The sequence below is a fragment of the Oreochromis aureus genome, linkage group 7 (genome assembly GCF_013358895.1).
Source record: "Oreochromis aureus strain Israel breed Guangdong linkage group 7, ZZ_aureus, whole genome shotgun sequence".
Lineage (NCBI taxonomy): Eukaryota > Metazoa > Chordata > Actinopteri > Cichliformes > Cichlidae > Oreochromis > Oreochromis aureus.
Window position 1 is genome coordinate 38,916,536 of NC_052948.1, and position 20,871 is coordinate 38,937,406.

Sequence of the window (20,871 nt, forward strand, 5' to 3'; positions counted from 1 at the left end):
AGAAGGAGGGAGCGAGAGAGGGGAACCGTTGTCTGTGGATGATGGAAACCATGGCAACTAAGCTCCTGCTAGTGCGCATGTGTGTATGTGCATATTTGTAAAGATGATGTATTTTCAGTATGAAATTTCATCATACTCCAGTATTATCATAAGGGAACAAACAAATGTTGTTCTTTAATATTCAGCTCATAAACACTGCTCGTATTTACACTGTAATTAAGTAAACTATTATGATGTCTTTTAAAAACAGATAAAAATATTCTGTGGTTCTCATGATCATCTGAAAAAGGGGCAGAATTATGCTCATTTCCTGCTTAAAGAGCTTAGTGTTGTGATTGGTGTAATTCACTATGTGAAACAAGCTGTTTTAGCTCCCTTCTTCCTAATTGCTTTCTCTCAATAACAGCATGTTTGAACAGCAGGTGACAGCAGGTGACAACGACCTTATTATTAAAACAATAGTAACAGTATCTTGTGTGTAAAAGAAAGCACAAGTTTAGGACATCATGATAGAATGAAAAGTCATCTGGTCCTTATCAGGTTTTGAAATATTTACATACAACAACAGATGAAATATTCCACTTTGTCATTATTTAATTAACAAAAATGAAGCTACAATGCAGAAGCAGTATGTGAAAAACAAAGGACACCCAATGCACTTGATTAGATGAACATCAATGAGTCTGAGTGTTGTGAATTTGTTAGTCTAGAGCAGTGGTTCCCAAACTTTTTTTGCCAGGCCCCCCTTTGTTTTACAAGAATGTTCGCGCCCCCCCACCACCTAAACACCCCCCCGCACAAACACATCCTCCAAACACACACACCCATATTTTGCTCCATTGCGCTTTATTTCACACCTCAAACATTTAGTAAATGATTAAGCAAATACAAGTAAACGGCAATAAATTACAGGCAGTAATAAAATATACTACTAACTCTTTTACGCTACGTCCACACCTACACCGGTATTTTTGAAAACTCAGTGTTTGGGCTTTACGTCAACACGTAAACGGCGTTGCGATTCACCGAAAACGGAGATTATTTAAAACTCCTTTTTTGCGTTTACGTGTGGACGAGGATTACAGAGTTCGTTACGCAACGACAAAGGTACGTGCCTCTTTTCACGTCATGCTGTGCGCCATGTTATTGTTTACATGAGATGAATTGCAGAATAGCAGATAGAGACAAAATACTGTTACTGTTAATCTGACTATCTGCAGGTTTTACACGCTTACATATACACGCGCAGTTACTGTCCCTGCATTTAGAAAGGCAGAGGCGTCACGGTGTGATTATTTTACGTGTAGTTGTTTTTTTTCCAATGTAATAATATTCAACATTGCTGTCAATACATTTTTCAAAAAATGCCTCTCTGTGCAAAATGGGTTCAAAAACAAAAACAGCTGTGGGATACTGTTTGTCCGTGATTTGAACAGGGGGAACAAATTACGGCAGGATCAGTCTAATATTATTTGTATCCCACTGTAACTTTACTGCATAAAAAGCTAACATGTCCAAAATGTCAGGAGTAGTTAGTTATTACAAGAAGTGTTTGTGAACTAAAAATCAAGAATGTTGGATACTGTTTGCCCGTGATTTGGAGAGTCCAGCGCTGCTCCCGACGCAGGGAAAACTAATTTTGCAGGGGAGACCTACCTTGGCACTTGTGCAGGTGAAGCCAAAGGGAAGATATGCTTCACCATATTTTCTAGTCTTTGGCTTGGAAGGAAGTTGGTTTGGAAACATATTTGGCGATGCTTCATCTCTTGCTTTGCGTTTGTGTGGGAGCCCCGTCAAAAAACCTGTCCATTATGCTAGCAGTGTCCAAGCTTTCTTTTCTTTTTTTTTCTTTTCATACCGTGCCCCCCCTGCGATGGCTCCCCCCCTCTGGTCTAGAGCGTGAACTTGCCCATTGTTGCTTCTAACAGTATAGTTAGAAAAAGACTGAACAAGTATGTCTTGTTTGGAAGAGATGCCAGGAGAAAGTATCTTGTCAGGTTAGCTGGAGACGTCTAGCCATATCACACAAATACAGCATCTCCCAGCACATACATACCATAGCAGCTGTCAAACCTGGTGGTGGTGATGATTTGGGCTTGTTTTGTAGTCACTGAGTCGAACGTGAGCTCGTCTGTATACCAAAGTATTTTAGAGTCAAAAGTGAGGTCATCTGTCATCTCCTTGGGCCAGTATTAGGTCACCCAACAGGACAATGATTTTAAGCAAATCTTTAACCGAATGCTGAAAATGAAAAGAATCAAGCTGTTGCAATGGCCCAGTCAAAGTACAGACTTGAAGCCGATTGAAATGTGTCGAGACCTTAAGAGAGCTGAGCCTAAACAAACATCAATATTTAAAAACCTCAATAAACTGAAGTAATGTTGTAAAGAAGAGTGGGTCGAAATTCCTTAACAACGATGTGAGACTGTCATAAAGAAAACATTTGGTTCAAGTTATTGCTGCTAAAGGTGGTTCTACAAGCTAATCAATCATAGGCTGAGCTTAGTTTTTCGTATGACTGCAGAGAGTACTTATTTCTGCAAGAAGCACCTGGTGAGACAAAGGTTCATGTTATACACATGGACAGATATCCTTGGATTTCTGTAATCAGGTTGATTTGTTTTTAAAATTTTTAAAGTATTTAATCCAAGTGTTCCTAACTGTAGTTGTTGCATCTGGGTTGCTAACAAGAGCAGCCACACTTAACTGCTTAACTGCCCTGTCAAAATGTTAAACAGTAATTTGCCACAAGTCCAAAGTTACATCTTGACAACCTCATGACACGACATCACCTTCTCTGCACCTTCAGGATTTCTCAACAGTTGAATGGATCCCACAGAAGACACTGAAGGGTTCATCCAAGGGCTCCGTCAACTACATATTAACTCCATTTGTCTAGAATTAACCATTGTCCTGGAATGTAAATGTTTAGGGAAGATTAGCAGTTTATGGAAGGTAACTTAAATTTGAGAGCCCGTGCACAAAGAGCCATTGTGGTGTTCTGGTACAACCCTTCTTCAAACTTCCCTTGAATGATGATAATAATGTTTCCATTAAAAAGTTACCAAAAGCAGTTGTTTGCTGACAAAGCACTAATATATCAACTGATAACCAAAAGACCTGGTTATTTATTTTATACAGGCAAAAGGTGAACTCTAAGCATGTTGTTTACTATGTATAAAGTGGAGCATGCAGAAAAGAGACAAAAACAATCAGATGTCATCAAAGAATAATAACTAAAATATACATAAAGAAAGAAATGCATGCCTAAATAATATCCCAAAAGTCTTAATTAGCTCATTTCTTTCTTTCTTTCTTTCTTTCTTTTTATTCTTTCTTGCATTCATTCATTCATTTGCAAAACATGCACTTTGGTAGAAGCTCCTCATTCCCATTAATTCACCTCTTGGCTCACTGATTGCACTTGCACCTTTTAGATTTAAATGAATGGTAACAACAGTCTGCAACCACTGATTTACATTAGACGGAAAGAAATGTTTGCTACTTTCTCTCAGTGTGAAAGACATTTTTGCAGCGTGAAAGACGACACGACAGAGAACATGGAGCATAAAAGCCTGTTTGCAAACACTGGGAAACATGCATGAAGTGACTTAAAATGTCTTTTAAAATAACTGTTTATAAGGTTGGGGAAACCTGCAGTCAGCTGAGACTGAAGAAGTCACTTGGATGAGTGACGAAACGTTTCTCCCACTGAAAAAACGCTACGTCCAGATGAACAGAATCAACCTTTTCGGATGTATGAAGTAACTTTGAGTTTGGGCTTTGCTTCAGAACCATGATATTATAATGGGTGCAGAGGATATTTTTGCAGTGTGTTGTTCAAATAAGCAGGGCATTCTCTGAAAAAGAAGTCATCTCTATATATATTGGTATTTTAAAACCTGGACATATCCTTAAGCATTAATGATTACCTAACCCATATTCACTACACCACACCCACATACCATCTCAGATGCTGGCTTTTGAGCTCTGCCTTGACAGCAATCCTTTCTTGGTGTGAAAATGCCTTTATGAGGTCAGAGGTCAGAGGAAAAGGGTCAGACTGCAGCTGATGGAAGGTAAGTAACTCAATAAACCACTTGTTACAAACAAGGTATGCAGAAAAGGATCTGTGAATGCACAACATGCCAAACTGTGAATATAGACTACAGCAGCAGAAGACTAAAGGTACCACTCTTGTGTGCTAAGAAAAGGAAACTTACACAAGATAATGGGAAACTATAGGAAAATGGAAAAACATCGCCTGGTCTGGTGAATCTTGATTTCTACAGTGACATTTGGATGGTAGGGTCAGAAGATAAAGGCGTGGATCCCTCCTGACTTGTATCAATGGCTCCTGTCCTGTAGTATCAACTGTGCTTTAAATGCCACAGCCTTCCCTAGCATTGTTGCTGACCACGCCCATCCCTTTATGATCGCAGCGTCTAATGGCTGCTTCCGGCAGGATAGCACGAACAACATCTGTAAGGAATGTTTCCAGCACCTTGTTGAATCACAAAGAATTAAGGCAGCTTAGAACCCAAAAGGGGGGCCCAGCCCATTAAGAGCAGCCTGTACCTAATAAATTGTGAATTTAATAAATTGATATTTGTGTTTAATACAATGCTGCGTAATGACCTGAAGAGCGCAAGTAATGGAGGCTTTTCTGTGTTGGAAAGCTGACACTTATAACAGGTATGATGCTTTTCCTGTCAAAATATGAACAAACAAACAAACAAAACCCCTTTTCCTCCCTTAATAATATGAAGCCATACTCCACCCGCTGAATAGAAAAGCCCATTACAGTTAGTAGTGTTGCAACGACATCTAGTGGTATTAAGCAGGAAGTCTATGGGAGTCTCTGATTTCTACTTTCTTTATCTCCATCCCATTTTTCTCTGCACTGCACCAGTCATTTTCTAAACTTTCAACACAATTAAAGACATTTTCGCTTTATAAGACCAATGGGGAGAAACAAACCCCCTCACCTGTATTGGCTCATCTGCTGTATTCCAAGTAGTACCGTGTGTCAGTACTAGTTTTTGTTGCGCAGCTGGATGTCTTCTACTCATCTTTTAATTGGCTTAGGGAAACAACTGTTTGCGTGTGAGACAGACCCGGATGGTGCTGGTTGTGGCTGTGCACTGTTTAGCTTTAGCCCAGTTTTCCCAGCGAATTACCTACAAATTTGCCCAACCAGTAGGATTTGTTTTGAGCTCTGATATCAGGGGGCAGTAGTGAGCCCGCTACAACTTGAGTGTACACCATGAGTAAAATTAACTGCATGTTAAAGTAAGATTTGTGCTTCACTGAAGGAATTTTCAAAGTCTTCTTTTTGGGTTTTATGAAAGAAAATACTTTAAGGGTTGAGACTAACAGGTTGGTTGAGCAAGAGCATGTCTAATAAGCTTAGTGAACTGCTTACAGCCAGCTTATTTAAGTTTTCCAATAGGAACCATGTGGGACTGCTTCCCATTGAAGGCGACACACCTAAAAGTGGCTCTTGGGGCCGTGCTTTGAAGTTAACTAAGATCTTACCTCCATGTGGAAAGAGTGATAAACCCTCATGATGGGGTATCACATTTTATATCCTCAAACAAATTGTTTTGCTTTGTGTGGGCCTGTTTGCTATAAGAGATCAGACTGCGTTCACCCTGAAACAAAAACATCTCCTGTTGCAGTCAACATTATTTTTTTTTCAGTACCATAGATGGAAGTATGAATCTGTGTCTTGTTAGGTTAAAAATAATGTTCTGTTCCTGTGTTAGCTTCAGATTAATCCTCGAGCCAAATGTTTTTAGAAGACCGGGTCCAGCTCTGGCACTGTGGTGCTATATGAGCCAGAGCCTTGAGATCTCCAGGTCTTGGACAGGATATAATCCCAGAAGGATTGCAGTGGAGTCAGAGAGTTGTGAGAAGGCTCACAACATAATGAATTCACCATTTAGTTAACAGCCAGCAAATTCCCAACCTAAGTCATTTGTTTTGTTTTTTCATTTTTTTTCAGCAGCAGTGAGAATGATTGGAGATATTCACGTTTGCTGTTACCAAACAGGATTCTGATGAGGGGCTTTGTGTGTAATTACTGCCTACCACCTCCAACAATAATGAAAGCTTGTTAAAAACGCTTCAGCCTCACAGAGAGCCTGCTTTCTCATGCCGACTTGCTGAAGAAAGGATCACATCACAGGGCTCAATTTGGGACATGTGAACGTTCAATAGAAGGCACAAATACTACAATAGGCTTCCTCCTGCCAAAATCTGGGGAAAAGAGGACAATTTGCTTAAAATACAGACTGTAAGGACCATATATGTCTATTTTCTTTTCCAACAGAAGATGGATCTTAATGACTTTAGCAATCAGATGGACTATATAAAAAAGACAGAGCTAAAAGGAGCTTATCTATTGGATGTTTTTCTGTTAGGTGGCCAAAAACACTACCAAGTGAATGCTAATGTTGCCTGGTGCAGAGTCAATGTGTAAATAAACCGCTCTTTGTTAACATGTGCAACATATGAGCCTTATATGACAAATCTATTAATTTCTGTTTACACCTTGTTGCAGATTGGAAGCCAAAATGTTTAAAATTCTTTCATTTCTTGGCATCTTTATCACGTCTAATAAACATGAAATACATGGAGGCTGTGGACTGAGAAGAAAAAGAAAGAAGAGGTGTTAACTGATGTTTTAAATGCAGAAGGACAATATAACGCAGATATTAGAGATGACAGACAGTAGGCGGATAATAGCTTCACGCCTTTGTAAGTCAAACTCAAAACGCGCTGTGACAGATGGAGACCAACTTAGACAGACAACATGTGGGCTAAACTTAGAATAAACCTTGGAATCAAATGACTCTGGAAAATGTAAAGGAGTCACCAGTGGTGCCAAAACTGTACTGCTTTTAGTTGTTGTTTTAAAATGTAGGCACTATGTCATGTCAACTTAGCCACTTCACAAGCGTATGGCACAACATAGAAGAGCCACCTCCACAGGACAAGACTCAGCAGTCCATCTGCATCTTAAGGATAAAGGACACTCTTTCGAGGATGCCAATGTTCACATATTGGACAGAGAGGACAGATGGTTTGAAAGAGGAGTGAAAGAGGCCATCTATGTCCACTGTGAGCGACCATCTTTGAACAGAGGCGGTGGTTTACGACACCAACTGTCTGCCATCTATAATCCAGTTTTGAGTTCCCTCCCCAGACGCCTTAACGCCCACTCACATCCTGGGCCATCTGACCTCAGGAATTCACATGACAAGGTGGGGCCAGGTTTCACAATGAGCTCACCCGAAACCCTGGCTGATTAGGTCCCACACCCGCTTTCACACCTTGGCGCATGTGATTAGAGGATCACCAGGGGGTCCTTTGTCCCTCCTTGGGGGGATACTCCCACTGGGTTTAAATCTGGGACTCTCGGCCATTTGACCTTAGAACTGAAGAAGCTTCTCGGATGAGAGGTGAAACGTCTTCAAGCAACTTAAAGAAGTCCAGACGCTTTTCTTTGCAAACTCCTTTGACTACGATGACCTGGATGACTGAGAACCTTCACAGACGTCATGTCAACTTGTTTTCATATGTTCAATGAGACAAAATTAGTACTCAAAGCAGAGTAATTACAGGTATTCCCTTTAAAGTCTGATTTAGGCTTATGTACTGAACTGAGCCTGTGCTGCAAGCTGTGCAACTGTTCTGCAGTTTCACTTATGAAACACTAGATGGTGCTAGAATAGGCAAATTAGAGTCGTTACAGGCTGCATTAGCACATACCTAGGGAAGTAAGTTACAGTGTAGATTTAACATGGAGGTGTAAATCCCACTGAAGGGCTCTTTGAGTTTGTTTTACAGTGTTTCTGCCCTCTAGTGGTCAAATGTCATCTAATTTGCCTTTAAAACAGTCCACTTGATCAGTCCACTGATCAAGCAACTCAAAGACTCCAAGTCTGTTATTCTTCGTTTGTGAAATTCCACACCTTCATACCCACCTCAGCTGAAAACTGCCTTTGTGCAAAATAAACCCGATCCTGAATTTATTACAATCTACAGCAGATGCAGTACTTCTGTAAATGGAAGCATGAGGCTGCTGATATTCTTTTCATGTTGTAAAACATGACATCTAACAGGGAGGGCAATTGATTATATGAGCAATTGTCAGACTTTGTTGCAGTGAGTATATTCAAGTCTGATATGCTCTGTGTATGTGTTTCTCTGTGTTTTTTTCCTTCCCACTGATGCCAAGAGTTTCCTCACAGGGGGTCGCCTGGTTGTTGGAGTTTTCTCTGTATTATTGTAGGTCTTTACCTTACAACATAAAGCGCCTTGAGGCGATAACAGATTTGCAGCCAACAAATCTCCAGCAACTTCATCATGTCAATACGGGCCAAATTTCTCTGAGGAATGTTTCCACCACCTTGTTGAATCTATGACACAGAATTAAGGCAATTTTGAAGGCAAAGGGGGTCCAACCCAGTACTAGCAGTCCAATACCTATAGCTCATAAAGCACCCAGTGAGTCGCTATATTGTTATATACATGTACTTATTTGTGCTCCACTGACATAAAGTCTCCTACTTCTCTAAATTATAATTGTTGCACCTTGGCTGAAAAGATTTTCTCCTGTTTCAGTATAATTTTGTAATATTTTTAAGTCACACATAATGAAATACATAATTGAGAAAGGTTTGCAGGATTTAAGGCCCAACTCTGAGATAAACTGAATATGTGACAGAAGGTCACAGGTATTTCCTGCTCCTGATCCATGTACAGCCAGTTCAGTTTGTATATTGAACATTGACCTGCATATACTACGCTTTGGCTACTGGAAATTGCTTCTGGTGTTCAAATATATTGCTATTGTATCTATTTTTTGATATGTGACACTGCTTCTTGTTTCAAAGTGTCTTATTCATCCAACTACAGTCACTGGCCACTTGATTAGTTATACCTTGTTAGTACAAGGTTGGACCCTCTTTTTCCTCCAGAGCTCAGCAGGTTGTCTTGACTATGTGTGAAAGCCAAAATGCACAGAGTTGCTGCCATGTGATTAACTAACTGAATGTTTGCACGTACAGGTGGTTTCACAGATGTACCTAACAAAGTGGCCGGTGGCTGTATGTTCCAGTGATTTCTCTTCATGTTTCACAGCAGCCTTATTTACATTAAAGAATACAGGAAACTGGGCTCATTCACAAGCACAAACACCAGAGCGGTTTTTTCTTCACATTCCTGAAACCTTCACTTTTTCAGACACACTTATGGCAATGTGCCTGAACTTTCAGTGCTTTGTTACAGAAGTTTATCTTATAAATTTACAAAAAGTAAAGCATATTCTCCAACACAGATCACTGTCATTCTCTGCAGAACGATGAAAACCACGATAAATGTTTTGACATACATTTTTTCACATTGGCGTAAAGCTGCACTTTAACTTTGCCGCTGGCCTGCAGACAAAAGTCCAGCCATGTTTTATGTTTCATGAAAACTTTATGCAGGTGCTTCAGCACTGTTTGAACAGAACCTGCATGATGCCGCTGATGCCTTTCCTGGGAGAAATCAAATCAAAATGTCCATGTCTTCAGTCTTTGGTGTTTTTGTTCACAGCAGGATTAGAAATGAAAAACAGATATTACGAAGTCCTTTTTTAAAAACTGTATGTCAGACTCCAGTGCCACCTTAGTTGTTTAGTTTATGCTGGTAAAAGACAGGAAAAGAAAGCAGTGCTGTAAAAGAAGCCATATTCTTATATGAACAAACATTTGTATGAGCAGCAGGCAGGTAGCTCTGCTACAGCTTGTTGTTTTAAGTTAATGAGTCTCACATTATGTTAACATGGATGGGCTTGCAGTTTGCTGATCCCAGGATCCAGACTAGTTCTTTGGGTTTTAGAATAAGAGCATGCCTGGAAACATTTGCACAGTTCATTGATCCAACTATTTTATAACAAACAAGTCAGTTCTGATGCTCCACACTTGAGTAATGAACATCTTTAGAGATCCATGGACAGGATCAGTAAGTAAAGTAGTAAAGTAAATCAGACAATGGTGATGGATTATCATAGCTCGAATATCCAGAAGGGACACGATCGCTATTATTTGAGGAAGTCCACCTCAAGGTTCATCACAGTTCTGTTTTTAAAATAGTCATCCTCATAGAGGTCCAAGAGAGTCCTGGGATTCCTGCTCATTGGCCAGAATTGTCCGTCCATTGTCGCTGTAGCTCCGGTTTGGCAGGAAGGACAATCTGAAAATTAGACAGAGGTGCCTTTAGTAAACTTTAGTTAAGGCTTAAGTCAGACAGTCTTAAGATAAACTTCATATACACTTCACATCTACAATGCTATAGGCAGAGGCAGAAAGAAAGCTGACATGTTAAATGAGGTCATTTAAAAGCCCTATTTTTTTTTTTCATGCTAATCATGGAAGATGAATTCTTTTCAGCGATTTTTGTCCCTTCAGCAGAGGGCAAAGGGAAGCACCCCAACCTGTACATACAGTACATACAGACATGTGAAAAAGAAAGTATCCCTATTTCAACTCTAAGGTTTTATGTGCGTTTATATGTATACATATCTAAAATTATTTAGCACCTTGGATGCACAACAACACGCATGTCATTATTTATTAAAAAACACTGACCCAAAAAACCAGAAGCAGTGTCTGAAAAACTAAGTCCACCATGTGATTCAGTAGCTCAGCAGCATAAACTTGAAGTAAGAATTTGCTGTATGACTTTATCAGTCTCTCATTCAGGAGGAATTTTGGCCCACTCTTCTTTACTGCATTGCTTCAGTTCATTAAGGTTTGTGGACATGCTGTGCTGTCCTGCCACAGCATTTCAGCTGGTCTGGACCGTCTCAGATTTGCTGCTGTGCTTTGGGTCATTGTTCTGCTGCACAGCTCAAGGTACGCCAAGCTTTAGCTGTCAGACAGATTGCCTCACGTTTGACTCTAGAATACTTTGGTATACAGACAAGTTCATGGTCGATTCAATGACTGCAAGGAGCCCAGGTCCTGTAGTTGTGCACCACTGTGCGTGGACGTAGTATGAGGTATTTGTGCTGACATGCTGGGTTTTAGTTGATGCTCTGCATTATATACAGACATCTATACACTGGTCTTGTATGTCCAAAGGATAGAAGGCTTGTGATTTGTTCAGATGTAACTTTGCAAACCTAAGCTCTGTCTAGTTCTTTTTAGAGAAAAGAGGCTTCCTCCTGGCAAACAAGACATACTTGTGCAATCTTTTTCCAATTGTATTATCAAAAACTTTAACATGTAACATGCTAACGTTTTGGGACTTTCTTTGAGCACTGCACAATCTGACCATGGTGTGAATTTGCTGGAATGTCCACTTCCAGGAAGAATGCAGCTGTTCTCACAATAGAGTAATGGAAGAAATGGCCATATAACCATTCCCTGACTGAGCTCCAATGGCTTCTCATTCATCACTGCTGATGTCTTTCCTACTTGGCATTGTGTTAACACACACCTGAAAACTCCAGAGCAGCAAACTGCCAAAACTTCTGCTTTTATAGAGATGGCCACACTTGCTGATGATGATTACTCTCTTAATTCCTGTGGAAGCAGTAAAGGTGTAGTTAGTTTTTCACACACTGCTTCTGCATTTTGCCTTACTTTTTTTTAAAAATAAACACTGATATGATGAAATATATCATGTCATTCTGTTCATCTGAGGTCAGCGATTCTTTTTTTATTATGCTCAGAAACATAAAACCTTGGAAGTGAAAGATGGAGTACTTTCTTTTTCACTCCACTGTAAATGCGCTTCTGTTTCTAACGGGTAATGTCACTTACTGTATGTCATATAGAGTGAAATTGTAAGTTCCATGTTTGAAAGATGAGTTGAGGTCAAGGCAAACACAAACGTATCATAGCTCTGCTGGCAGAAACAACCAGAGGAGAGCTTTTGTGGAAAAATCGGTGGGAATAAGAGAGGAAGAAGGCATGGGAAATCAGAAAAAAGGGGAACTGCTGTCAAAGCAAGGCACAAAGTTCCCCTGGAAAAGAGGGAGGACGGGGGGATGGGAGAAAGGGAGCAAACAGAGAAAATACTTCAAAATGGAAAAGGGAGAATTGTAGCATTTGTTTTTGGAAGGACCGTTTATTTAGAGTACAAATCAAAATTAAAATAAAAAAAGCTCTACATAGCACAAGTGAAGATATTTCATGATTTAGTGTGTATGTCTGGCTCCACTGGTGTGTTTGCAACCCACTGAAGCAAGCCGAAGAAAACAGCAGCAAAATTTATATGTTTATATTCCAAATGAAGGCGCTGGTTGTTTTACAGCTGGGATACTTCTACTGTTTCCAAATAATGTAGAAACATACACATGTCAGGCTTTTTACTGTAGATATCAACCAACACATGTAAAGATTACTTATGATCACAAAGCCAGTCCGTTTATAAAGCACATTGTGGTGCTTTTGGAAATATTGTCAGAGTGAATACTTCCTACAGCCTAAAGAAATCTACTTAAAGAGCATCATCAAGTCATTCTTGGCATTTGATGATTAAGTTCCCAATGATTCTAGTTGAAAGATAATGCAGTAACATTAGAAACTGCTGCTCAATTGACATTTCCTAATTAACCAGCCTTGTGTTAATGGAAACCTTTGGTATATTATTATGGATATATAGTGTGGATAATCACACATAAATAAAATGAAATTACATTCTCATCCTGCTTCTCAAAGTAACTAAAACAGCGAAATATTTTTTGAAAGAATTGAATGAAAAGTCCCAGTTTTCAGGTACTTAGTTTCTATATGATGAAAACCAGTTTGCCTAAGTTTAGAACTGATGTGATGTCCTGGTTTTTATCTCTGAACTCAGATAATGGTATTTAGTCTCTGCAGCTCAGAGAGAAAATATTTCTAATTAAGTACGCAAACCGAGTCCGTCCAGGGGTGACGATTATCCAACCTTTTCACATGAGTCATAATGGTAGTATCAGCAGTATCAATCAACTGGAGCTGTGGCCGACAACGAGAGGCAGAGTGATGATACAGGATCCCAAACACATTGTGTATTGGATTGTTTTTTCTTCTTTTCTTCTGAAAGCTAGTTCAGGCAGTGGACATGAGCTGCATCATGTACACACAGGCCACGTTTTTCAACTCCTCACTAACCCAACTATCCAATCAGCCAACCACATGGTAGCAATTCAATGCATTTAGGCATGCAGACGTGGTCAAGAGTGCCTGGTGAAGTTCAAATGGAGTGTCGGAATAGAAAAAAAAAGATGATTTAAGTGACCTAAATGTGGCACGGTTGTTATGTTGTGCTATTTTGATCATTGTAGAGAATGCTGACCTAATGGGAATTTTCTGCCCAACCACCTCTAATTCATTGAGTCACAACAACATTAAGACGGTAGGGTCAAAATTAGGTGTGAGCCACATGAAAGCATGGATTCATCCTAGCTTCTATGCACAGTTCAGGTGCTGGTGGTGTAATGGTGTGGGGGTATTTTCTTGGGACGCTTTGGGCTCCATAGTACCAACGGAGCATTATTTAACCACCACAGCCTATCTGAGTATTATTGCTGACAATGTACATCCCATTGTGTCCACAGAGTACTCAATTTGCAATGGCTGCTTCCAGCAGGACAATTTGTTATGTCATGCTCAGATCTTCTCAAACTGGTTTCTTGAACACAACATACTCAAATGACTGCCACAGTCACTGGATCGCGATCCAATAGAGCATGTTTGGGATGACGTGGAATGGGAGATTTGCATCATGGATGTGCAGTTGAGAAATCTGCAGCAACTATTTGATGTTATCATTTCAATATGGACCAAAATCTGTGAGGGATGGTTCCAGCACCTTGTTGAATCTATTCCATTAAGAATTTAAGCTAGCTCTGAAGGTAAAATGAACTCCAACCCAGTACCAGTAAGGTCAACCTAATAAAGTGTCAGATGAGTATACACCTATATATGAGTTTGCTTGTAGTTAAAGAGTAAATTAACATTTCCATTCAAACACCGTACGAGTCCAAACCCAAAAACATGCACTTGGAGAGGCACAACATCTAATTTTTCCTTTTGAGTGAAAACTGGTGACCGACCACAGAGGATCAACAGGATTAGCTCCTTCTTATCAGATCATTCGCCACAATGACCACACACACACACACACACACACACACACACACACACACACACACACACACACACACACAGAGGCATACACTGAGTCCCATGTGGAGGCATGCCCCGGGTGAGGAGGCAATGGGAGGAAGACAAACAGAAATGTTCCGTTAGCTTCTGCTCCTCTCTTTTTCGTGTGTTTTCGGTACAGCAAGTTTGTTTACTGTTCAAACACAGCTCTATCTCTGTCCGTCTGTCCGTCTGTCACACAGTCATGGAAGAGATGCCTATCACTCAGCAGCCAGTAGAGGGAACAGCCTGAGTATCTGGCAAAACCACCCTCAAGCTCTGAGGATCTGACTTAAGTAAACGGGCATACAAATAAATACATACTGACAGTGTGTGGGGTAAAAAACAAACTATTGTCATATCCTCAAAATCTACACTTATAAACAACTAATTGTCACTGGAAGATATGCATCTGAGGAAAGGTAACTGTAGCAACGATTTGCTTTTGTGTTAGTCTAAAGCTCAGGAGGAATAGTTTGGTGCCAAAAAGGCAACAAAGATCAGGATCAGTGGTAAAATTGCAGTTTAGAATACCAAAACCTTTGAAAAAGGATGTGAAAAAAGTCACAATCTTCCATAAAAATGGAACACTTTATGAGGATTGAATTGCCACTTTCTGTAAAACTTTTAGTCTCTCACATTTTTGTGGAGGAGTTTTGTCCCACTCTTCTTTGATTTAGTTCATTGAGGACTGTGGGAATTTACTTAGGGACATCTCTCTTAAGGTCCCAGAAAAGGTCCCCAAAAAGCATTTCACTCTGGCTGAGTTCTGGACTGGGTAATTATCTTTTAGGTTTCATGTGCTAGGGATTATTGTCCAATAGGAAGAGGTGTTTATGGTTGAATCAGTGACTGCAAGGTGCCTGAAGTCTTGTGTCTGCAAAACAAGCCCAAATCATCACCACCCCTCCACCACCGTGCTTGACATTTCATATGAGGTGTTGAAATACTGCGCTGCCATGTCTGGTTTTTACCAAACGTGAAGATATACATTGTGGCATTTCGGTCTCAACTGTCCAAATGACATTGTTCCAGAAATCTTGTGATTTGTTCGGATTCAACTTTGCAAATGTAAGAAGTGCTGCCATCGTCTTTTTAGAGAAAACAGGCTCTCTCCCGGAAAGCCGTAGTTGTTCAGTCTTTTTATAACTTACTTTCATGGACTTTAATATTTAACATGCTAACTTAGAGTCTGAGGTGTCGCTCTTGGGCTTTCCTCTGAGCACACTCATTTTCTGCAAGTAGCTAGAAAAACAATATCCTAAAAATAACTTTTGTTTCTTAAAAAATACATTTCTCATGTTCTGGCACACAAAGCTGTATTTGAGGAAGTTTAGACATTTATTGAGTTTATTTTAATTCTATAGTTGTGTTTAAATCCTTCAGTAGCTCTCCGTCCAACAGAAATTTATCTCATTGCTCTTTCTGATTCAAAATAAAACCCTGCTAATCTCAGTACTCTGAATGTGATAACTATACACACTGTCTAACTGGGGATAGATAAAATCTCTATTAAAGCCAAGATAAACAAATCCAAGCCGAGTTCTATAACTGCATATAAACTCCTTCCTTGAGCTGACTTTGGATTTGGTTTCATTCTGATTCTTAAGACTGGTTCACAAACATGTCGCTTATGCTTCTTATCACTACAAAGAAAAGCTCACTTCCTGTGCTTACATGTATCGTATTGTTCAAGAGCAAAACATGAACATGAAGCGTGTTCTCTGACTGCAGTCAGTCTGACACTGTCAGTCAGTGTCAGATACATTCACAAAAAATATTAGCACACACAGTCCTCAGCCCGTTAGCAGCAGTCATGTGAACAAGTGAATGTACTCTCTCGTGTAATCTCTCGTGCTAATTGTCATGGGAAGATAGATTTTAACCTTTTAAACTTAACTTTTTGTGCCTAATCCTAACAATTCTGTTTTTTAGCCTAAAACCAATAAAATGTGACTCAAAATGAAAAGTTTGAATCAATTTTTCTTGGCTAAAAGTCATGGATGAAGTCACTTATTATACTTATAGTAACTGATGACAGGCATTTAATGGAGTCTCCCCTCTCCCATTAAAAGAAACCTAGTATGTGTTTTCTTATTTTCTGTCATATCTATGAATAGTAATTTCCCCTCTCTTCCCTCTTGTCGGGGTTGTGTATACATGTGTGCGTTCCTCAAGCTTGGATTCTCTACTAGAGGCCTGGGATCTCTGCTGGATTGGATCGAGCCACTCTTCCAGTTTGGGGGTCAAAGCTCCAAAAGCTCCTATTACCACTGGGACTACTTTGGACTTTAACTTCAGCAGCTGCTCCAGTTGTTCCTCCAACCCCTGGTACTTTTTGATTTTCTCATGCTCCTTCTTTCTGATGTCACTGTTGGCTGGGATTGCCACATCTATCACAACTTTCTCGTACTGGGCGTGGTTGCTATGACACCTGAGAGGCGCTTCCACGTTATAGAGAGGCGGGTAATTGTACAACATGGAATTTGACGATTTATTTATTTATTTTCCAAGTAATTTTTTATCTGGTCTTGAGCGATAGTTCTCCAGGCTTTCTGTGGCATTTTACTAATTTGTCTCAAGGGAAGATGCCTATTTTGACTCTAACTGCAGGTAATGAGGCTGAACAAATGGGGAAAGGGTAAGAAAGATCATACACACAGAAATTTTAAACTCTGGAAGAGTTTTATGACTTGAAGCCAAACCTTTGGCAGTATTTGCGGATTGTATTTTACTTCACAGTACTAAACTGGATATGTTTATACCACAGGGACGACCAGGAACTGAATCTTTCGAGTTTTATGCCAAGTAAGAGATATGGTGCTACTTTAAATTAGATATCAGAAAGGGTTCACTTGGTGAAATTTTAGGAACTCATATAAATAATTTAATTAAATGGGAAATAATAAATTAACTGATCTGCCAATTATGGAAAACAGTACTCTTCAGCTGTGCTGCATTAGATTCTAAAGAAAATAACTATTAAAAACTTTATTAAAAACTTATTTGAATGGAAATATTTCTTAGATACTGAGCAGCAGTTCTCAGTCAGAAGGTTGAAAACAGCCAAATGCAGCACATTTCATAACTGCATCTGGCATCTATAAGCTGCCAGCTTTGATCTTATCTGTCAGTTTGATCTGTGGCTCAAATCCAGTCTGACAAATTGAGGCTGTAGATCAAACCGTCACTCAAGAATAAAGGAGGGAACTTGGTCTCCTTGAACAAATGTTTAAAGAGACTGTGGTTGTTTTGGTAAAGAGGAAGTTTAAAAGGCGAGCAGGCAGTTCACATGAGCTTTATTTTTTCTTCACGCTGCTTTTTGTGTGTGATGGTGATTTCCTCTGTTTCTTTGCAGTGTCAACATTTGCTCCATTTTTCTTCTGGAAAATTTACTGAAAAAATACTTGAGCAAAGTCCCTAAATTTTTTCGGGTAAATATCTGAAGCTTGAATGGTGGAATCCATGTGAATGGAACGGTGTCATATCTGGAGATTAATACATCAAACTCAGATGAAAATGTGTCCATTTTTAAAAAGCTTAAACTTCTGTGATGCCCTTTGACTGATTTGGACAGATTGAAAGAGTATCATGTGACTTGTTTATGAGAGGCTATAAACAAAATCTCAGCCCCCTGCACGAAAAACTGTGGTTCCTACAGGCCTCCAAATCTGCTGTCAGAGAGCAAACATCGGAATATCTTTCAAGCATCAATCATTTTATGTTAACATGAGCTCCATATTCATAGTACCAGATATTTACCTCAAAATTTAAGGTCCTGAAACTGCAGTCTCTGCACTGTGATGCCGTCCAAAACCTGAGTGAAGTGTTTTAGAGATGTTCTGATTTAATGCTTGTAGACTGACAGTCCTCTCTAATCTGATGGGTCAAGGCCAGGTTTTTGACTGAGTGGTTGCGCACACAGGCTGTCTTCAAGTATTCTGGGACACAGCCAGAGGACAGAGAACAGTTAATTATTGAAAGCAATGAAGGGGCAGCGATTTCCACTGCTTCACACATACATTTTTGGAGGTGTTGTATCTACGCAGCTTGAAGAGCGTTTCAGTTACACCACAGCACAATCTACAGAGATGAACGGGACTATGAAGGAAACGTTCAGGTTCACATATAGTTCAGTTTTGTGCCCGGAAATGATTCACATGAACACTACTGTACATATTATTAGAGCAACTTTATCCAATTAGTAGCTGCCTGCAGTGTACATTTCAATAAGCCATACTACCTATACTCCACGTAGCTTCTCAAATTTCCACTATTTTTCCACATATTTCCACTTCCTCTTGCTTGGTCTTCAATAATTCCTCATCTCCTTCTCAACCGCAAGACAACATCAGCGTCCTAAACTACAGACACCGAGTCGCTTGCATGAAAACATCATCTGATCCGCAACGTGACCTTAGAATAGATCAAGACGAGATAGAGGAGAGGTTTGTGTTCCTTTAATTTTGTCCTAATATCTTTTGAGGACATTAAATAATCAAATTTCACTCTGTGTGTGTGTGAGAGAGAGCGCCGATGGAGAAAAAAAGACAAGTTTTCCCACAGGAACGCCAAGAAGCAGGTTAGCGAGACAAAGTGGGGACGTCAGCCTCAACGTTACAAGTTGGATGGTTGCCCTTTGAAAGGCGTTAATGAGTTAACGATGTGAGGCGTTTGTGCTCAATAAGTGTGTGTAATTTACATAACCATTACCATTAAGCAAAGCATTTAGATCCACTGTATTTAGGCCAGAAAACAAAGTCACAAGCAACGAATAAATGCTCAAAAGAGATTTTATTAAAAAAACAAATAAATAAATTCAGTATATTTATTTCTCTGTCCTCATTTGTGTTTATATTTGCAATTCATCATCCATTCTCAAACATAAACACACACACACACACACACAGATAGAACAACAAGTACAGGCTAAGACTCTGCACCAGAAAATTAAACAAACTAATTGACTGTACAGTATGAACTGAACTGATACCCCAGATTCTGGGCCAGTAAGGCTTCAGTGTTTCCAGGTCAACAGACAGATCAGCTGGGAGTCAAAGGATGCAATGACCTCAAATCCAAGCATGACTTAAGGTGAATGTAAATTGCGGCCTTAATCAGTGAGTGGTTACACTTGGCTAGACGTGGTTTTTATAATTTAGTAGCATGGGACCTGACCTGAACTGCACTGACACAAGGTCCTCTGAACAAAACATGACTTGAAAGATAACATTGGAAACAGAACTACTACTCTACAGGCCTCAGTTATCATGTTATGATAGTACAACAAGAGAAAGACTGAACAAGTATGGCATGTTTATAGGCAGGAAAAATCCTCTTGCCTATAAAAAGAACGTGGCTGCACAGCTTAGATGTGCAAAGCTGCATCAGAACAGACCACATGAACAATTTCCTTTGGATTGATGATATAAAAGTGGAGACAGCATATCATATCACAGCATATCAGCACAAAAACCTGATACCTCAGATGTGTGTGCATTTTGACCATTAGTACAACTTTTGAAGAAGCCTCTGATTCACTTTGGGTGAGTCAAATTCTAGTTTCTAATTTGCAGTTTTTTAAAACTAATTATGATCACTAATGATTAACTAATATAATAAACTAAACTAATTATGTGCATCTGTGTTACACAGCCATATAGTCTATGTAACACAGAGAGCCCCTCCTTGATGACCACGCTCATATTCATATTTTCATAAACCAGCTGATGATGTTACAGCGCTTATGCCCGTCATCGATGCCGCTGCTGGTATTGGATCGATACTAGTGTGACAGGATCGTTGCTTTAGTTTGCTTACACATGACCTCTCATGCGGGCACACTTTGATCCGCTCCCTCCTCCCTGCTCTGCTGTGTTTAGTTGTCCTGCGATCATGTGACTCGGTGACACCAAGAAGAGCCAGGCAGGCAGTAAGTGAGAAAGCGAAGCAACACGTGGAACTACTTTACAGCTGTAAATGAAAACACTGCAAACATCATGCATGTTGGAAGATAAGTCTACACTGTGGCAACACTGGCAACTTATATAAAGACATGAAAGACCACAAAAAAGAGAACTTGGTCCCAGAACAAGCAGCAAAAGAAATGAGAGGATGAAGGAAATTCCTCAGTCATACCCAGACTGTCAGCACGGAGTCAGAGCTCACTGTCACAGTCCTTTTAGAGAGGCAAAGAATAACCAGGGAGCTCATGTAACAATAACGGTGATTTAGTTGTCATTAAGATGTATTCAGAATTTGCAAATTGATGATGATTCATCTCATAAATCATGACACACTGCTCTCCCCTGCATGAGCTGCCAGTACTGGCTCTGAATTTACTTGGTCTCAGATTGATACTAAAATTGGCAGTATTGCACACCAGTAGCGGTGCCTCAGAGGAGTGTGTAGCCACACAGCATCCACTTGCTTATTTGAACGATTATCTGCGCTATTAGCAGATTAATGCCCACACACTACAGTTCATGCATTACATGTGATCTGTACATGGGAACCGTGCACGAAGTTTAGAATCTAATCCAGGATACACAGCCATATTAACAATAATTGATAATAATTTCCTCTTTCTTTCCCAGCACCCTGTACACTTTCACTTCCACCCGTTTCCCTGAGATTTGTTTTGGCACTGGTAGTAAATGCATGAGATGTCTCATGGCTGCAT

General features: G+C 39.8%; 1 protein-coding gene across 3 annotated transcripts in view; it reads right to left on the reverse strand.

Annotated features, from left to right (window-relative positions):
* Window positions 1-7,565: 7,565 nt before the first annotated feature.
* The window catches only part of si:dkey-247m21.3 (5-hydroxytryptamine receptor 4), a 53,260-nt gene continuing 39,954 nt past the window's right edge, over window positions 7,566-20,871 (reverse strand). The window contains exons 7-8 of one of the 3 annotated variants that reach the window (XR_005613545.1): window positions 11,494-11,579; window positions 7,567-10,245 (exon numbers count right to left, since the gene is read on the reverse strand). Coding sequence is in view for 2 of the 3 variants with exons in the window: in XM_039614145.1 (XP_039470079.1) it covers window positions 10,152-10,245 (94 nt within the window). In the remaining variant the exon portion in view is untranslated. Of the gene's footprint in view, window positions 10,246-11,493; window positions 11,580-20,871 lie in introns of all 3 variants that reach the window. The other 2 variants (XM_039614145.1, XM_039614144.1) reach the window with 2 other exon arrangements.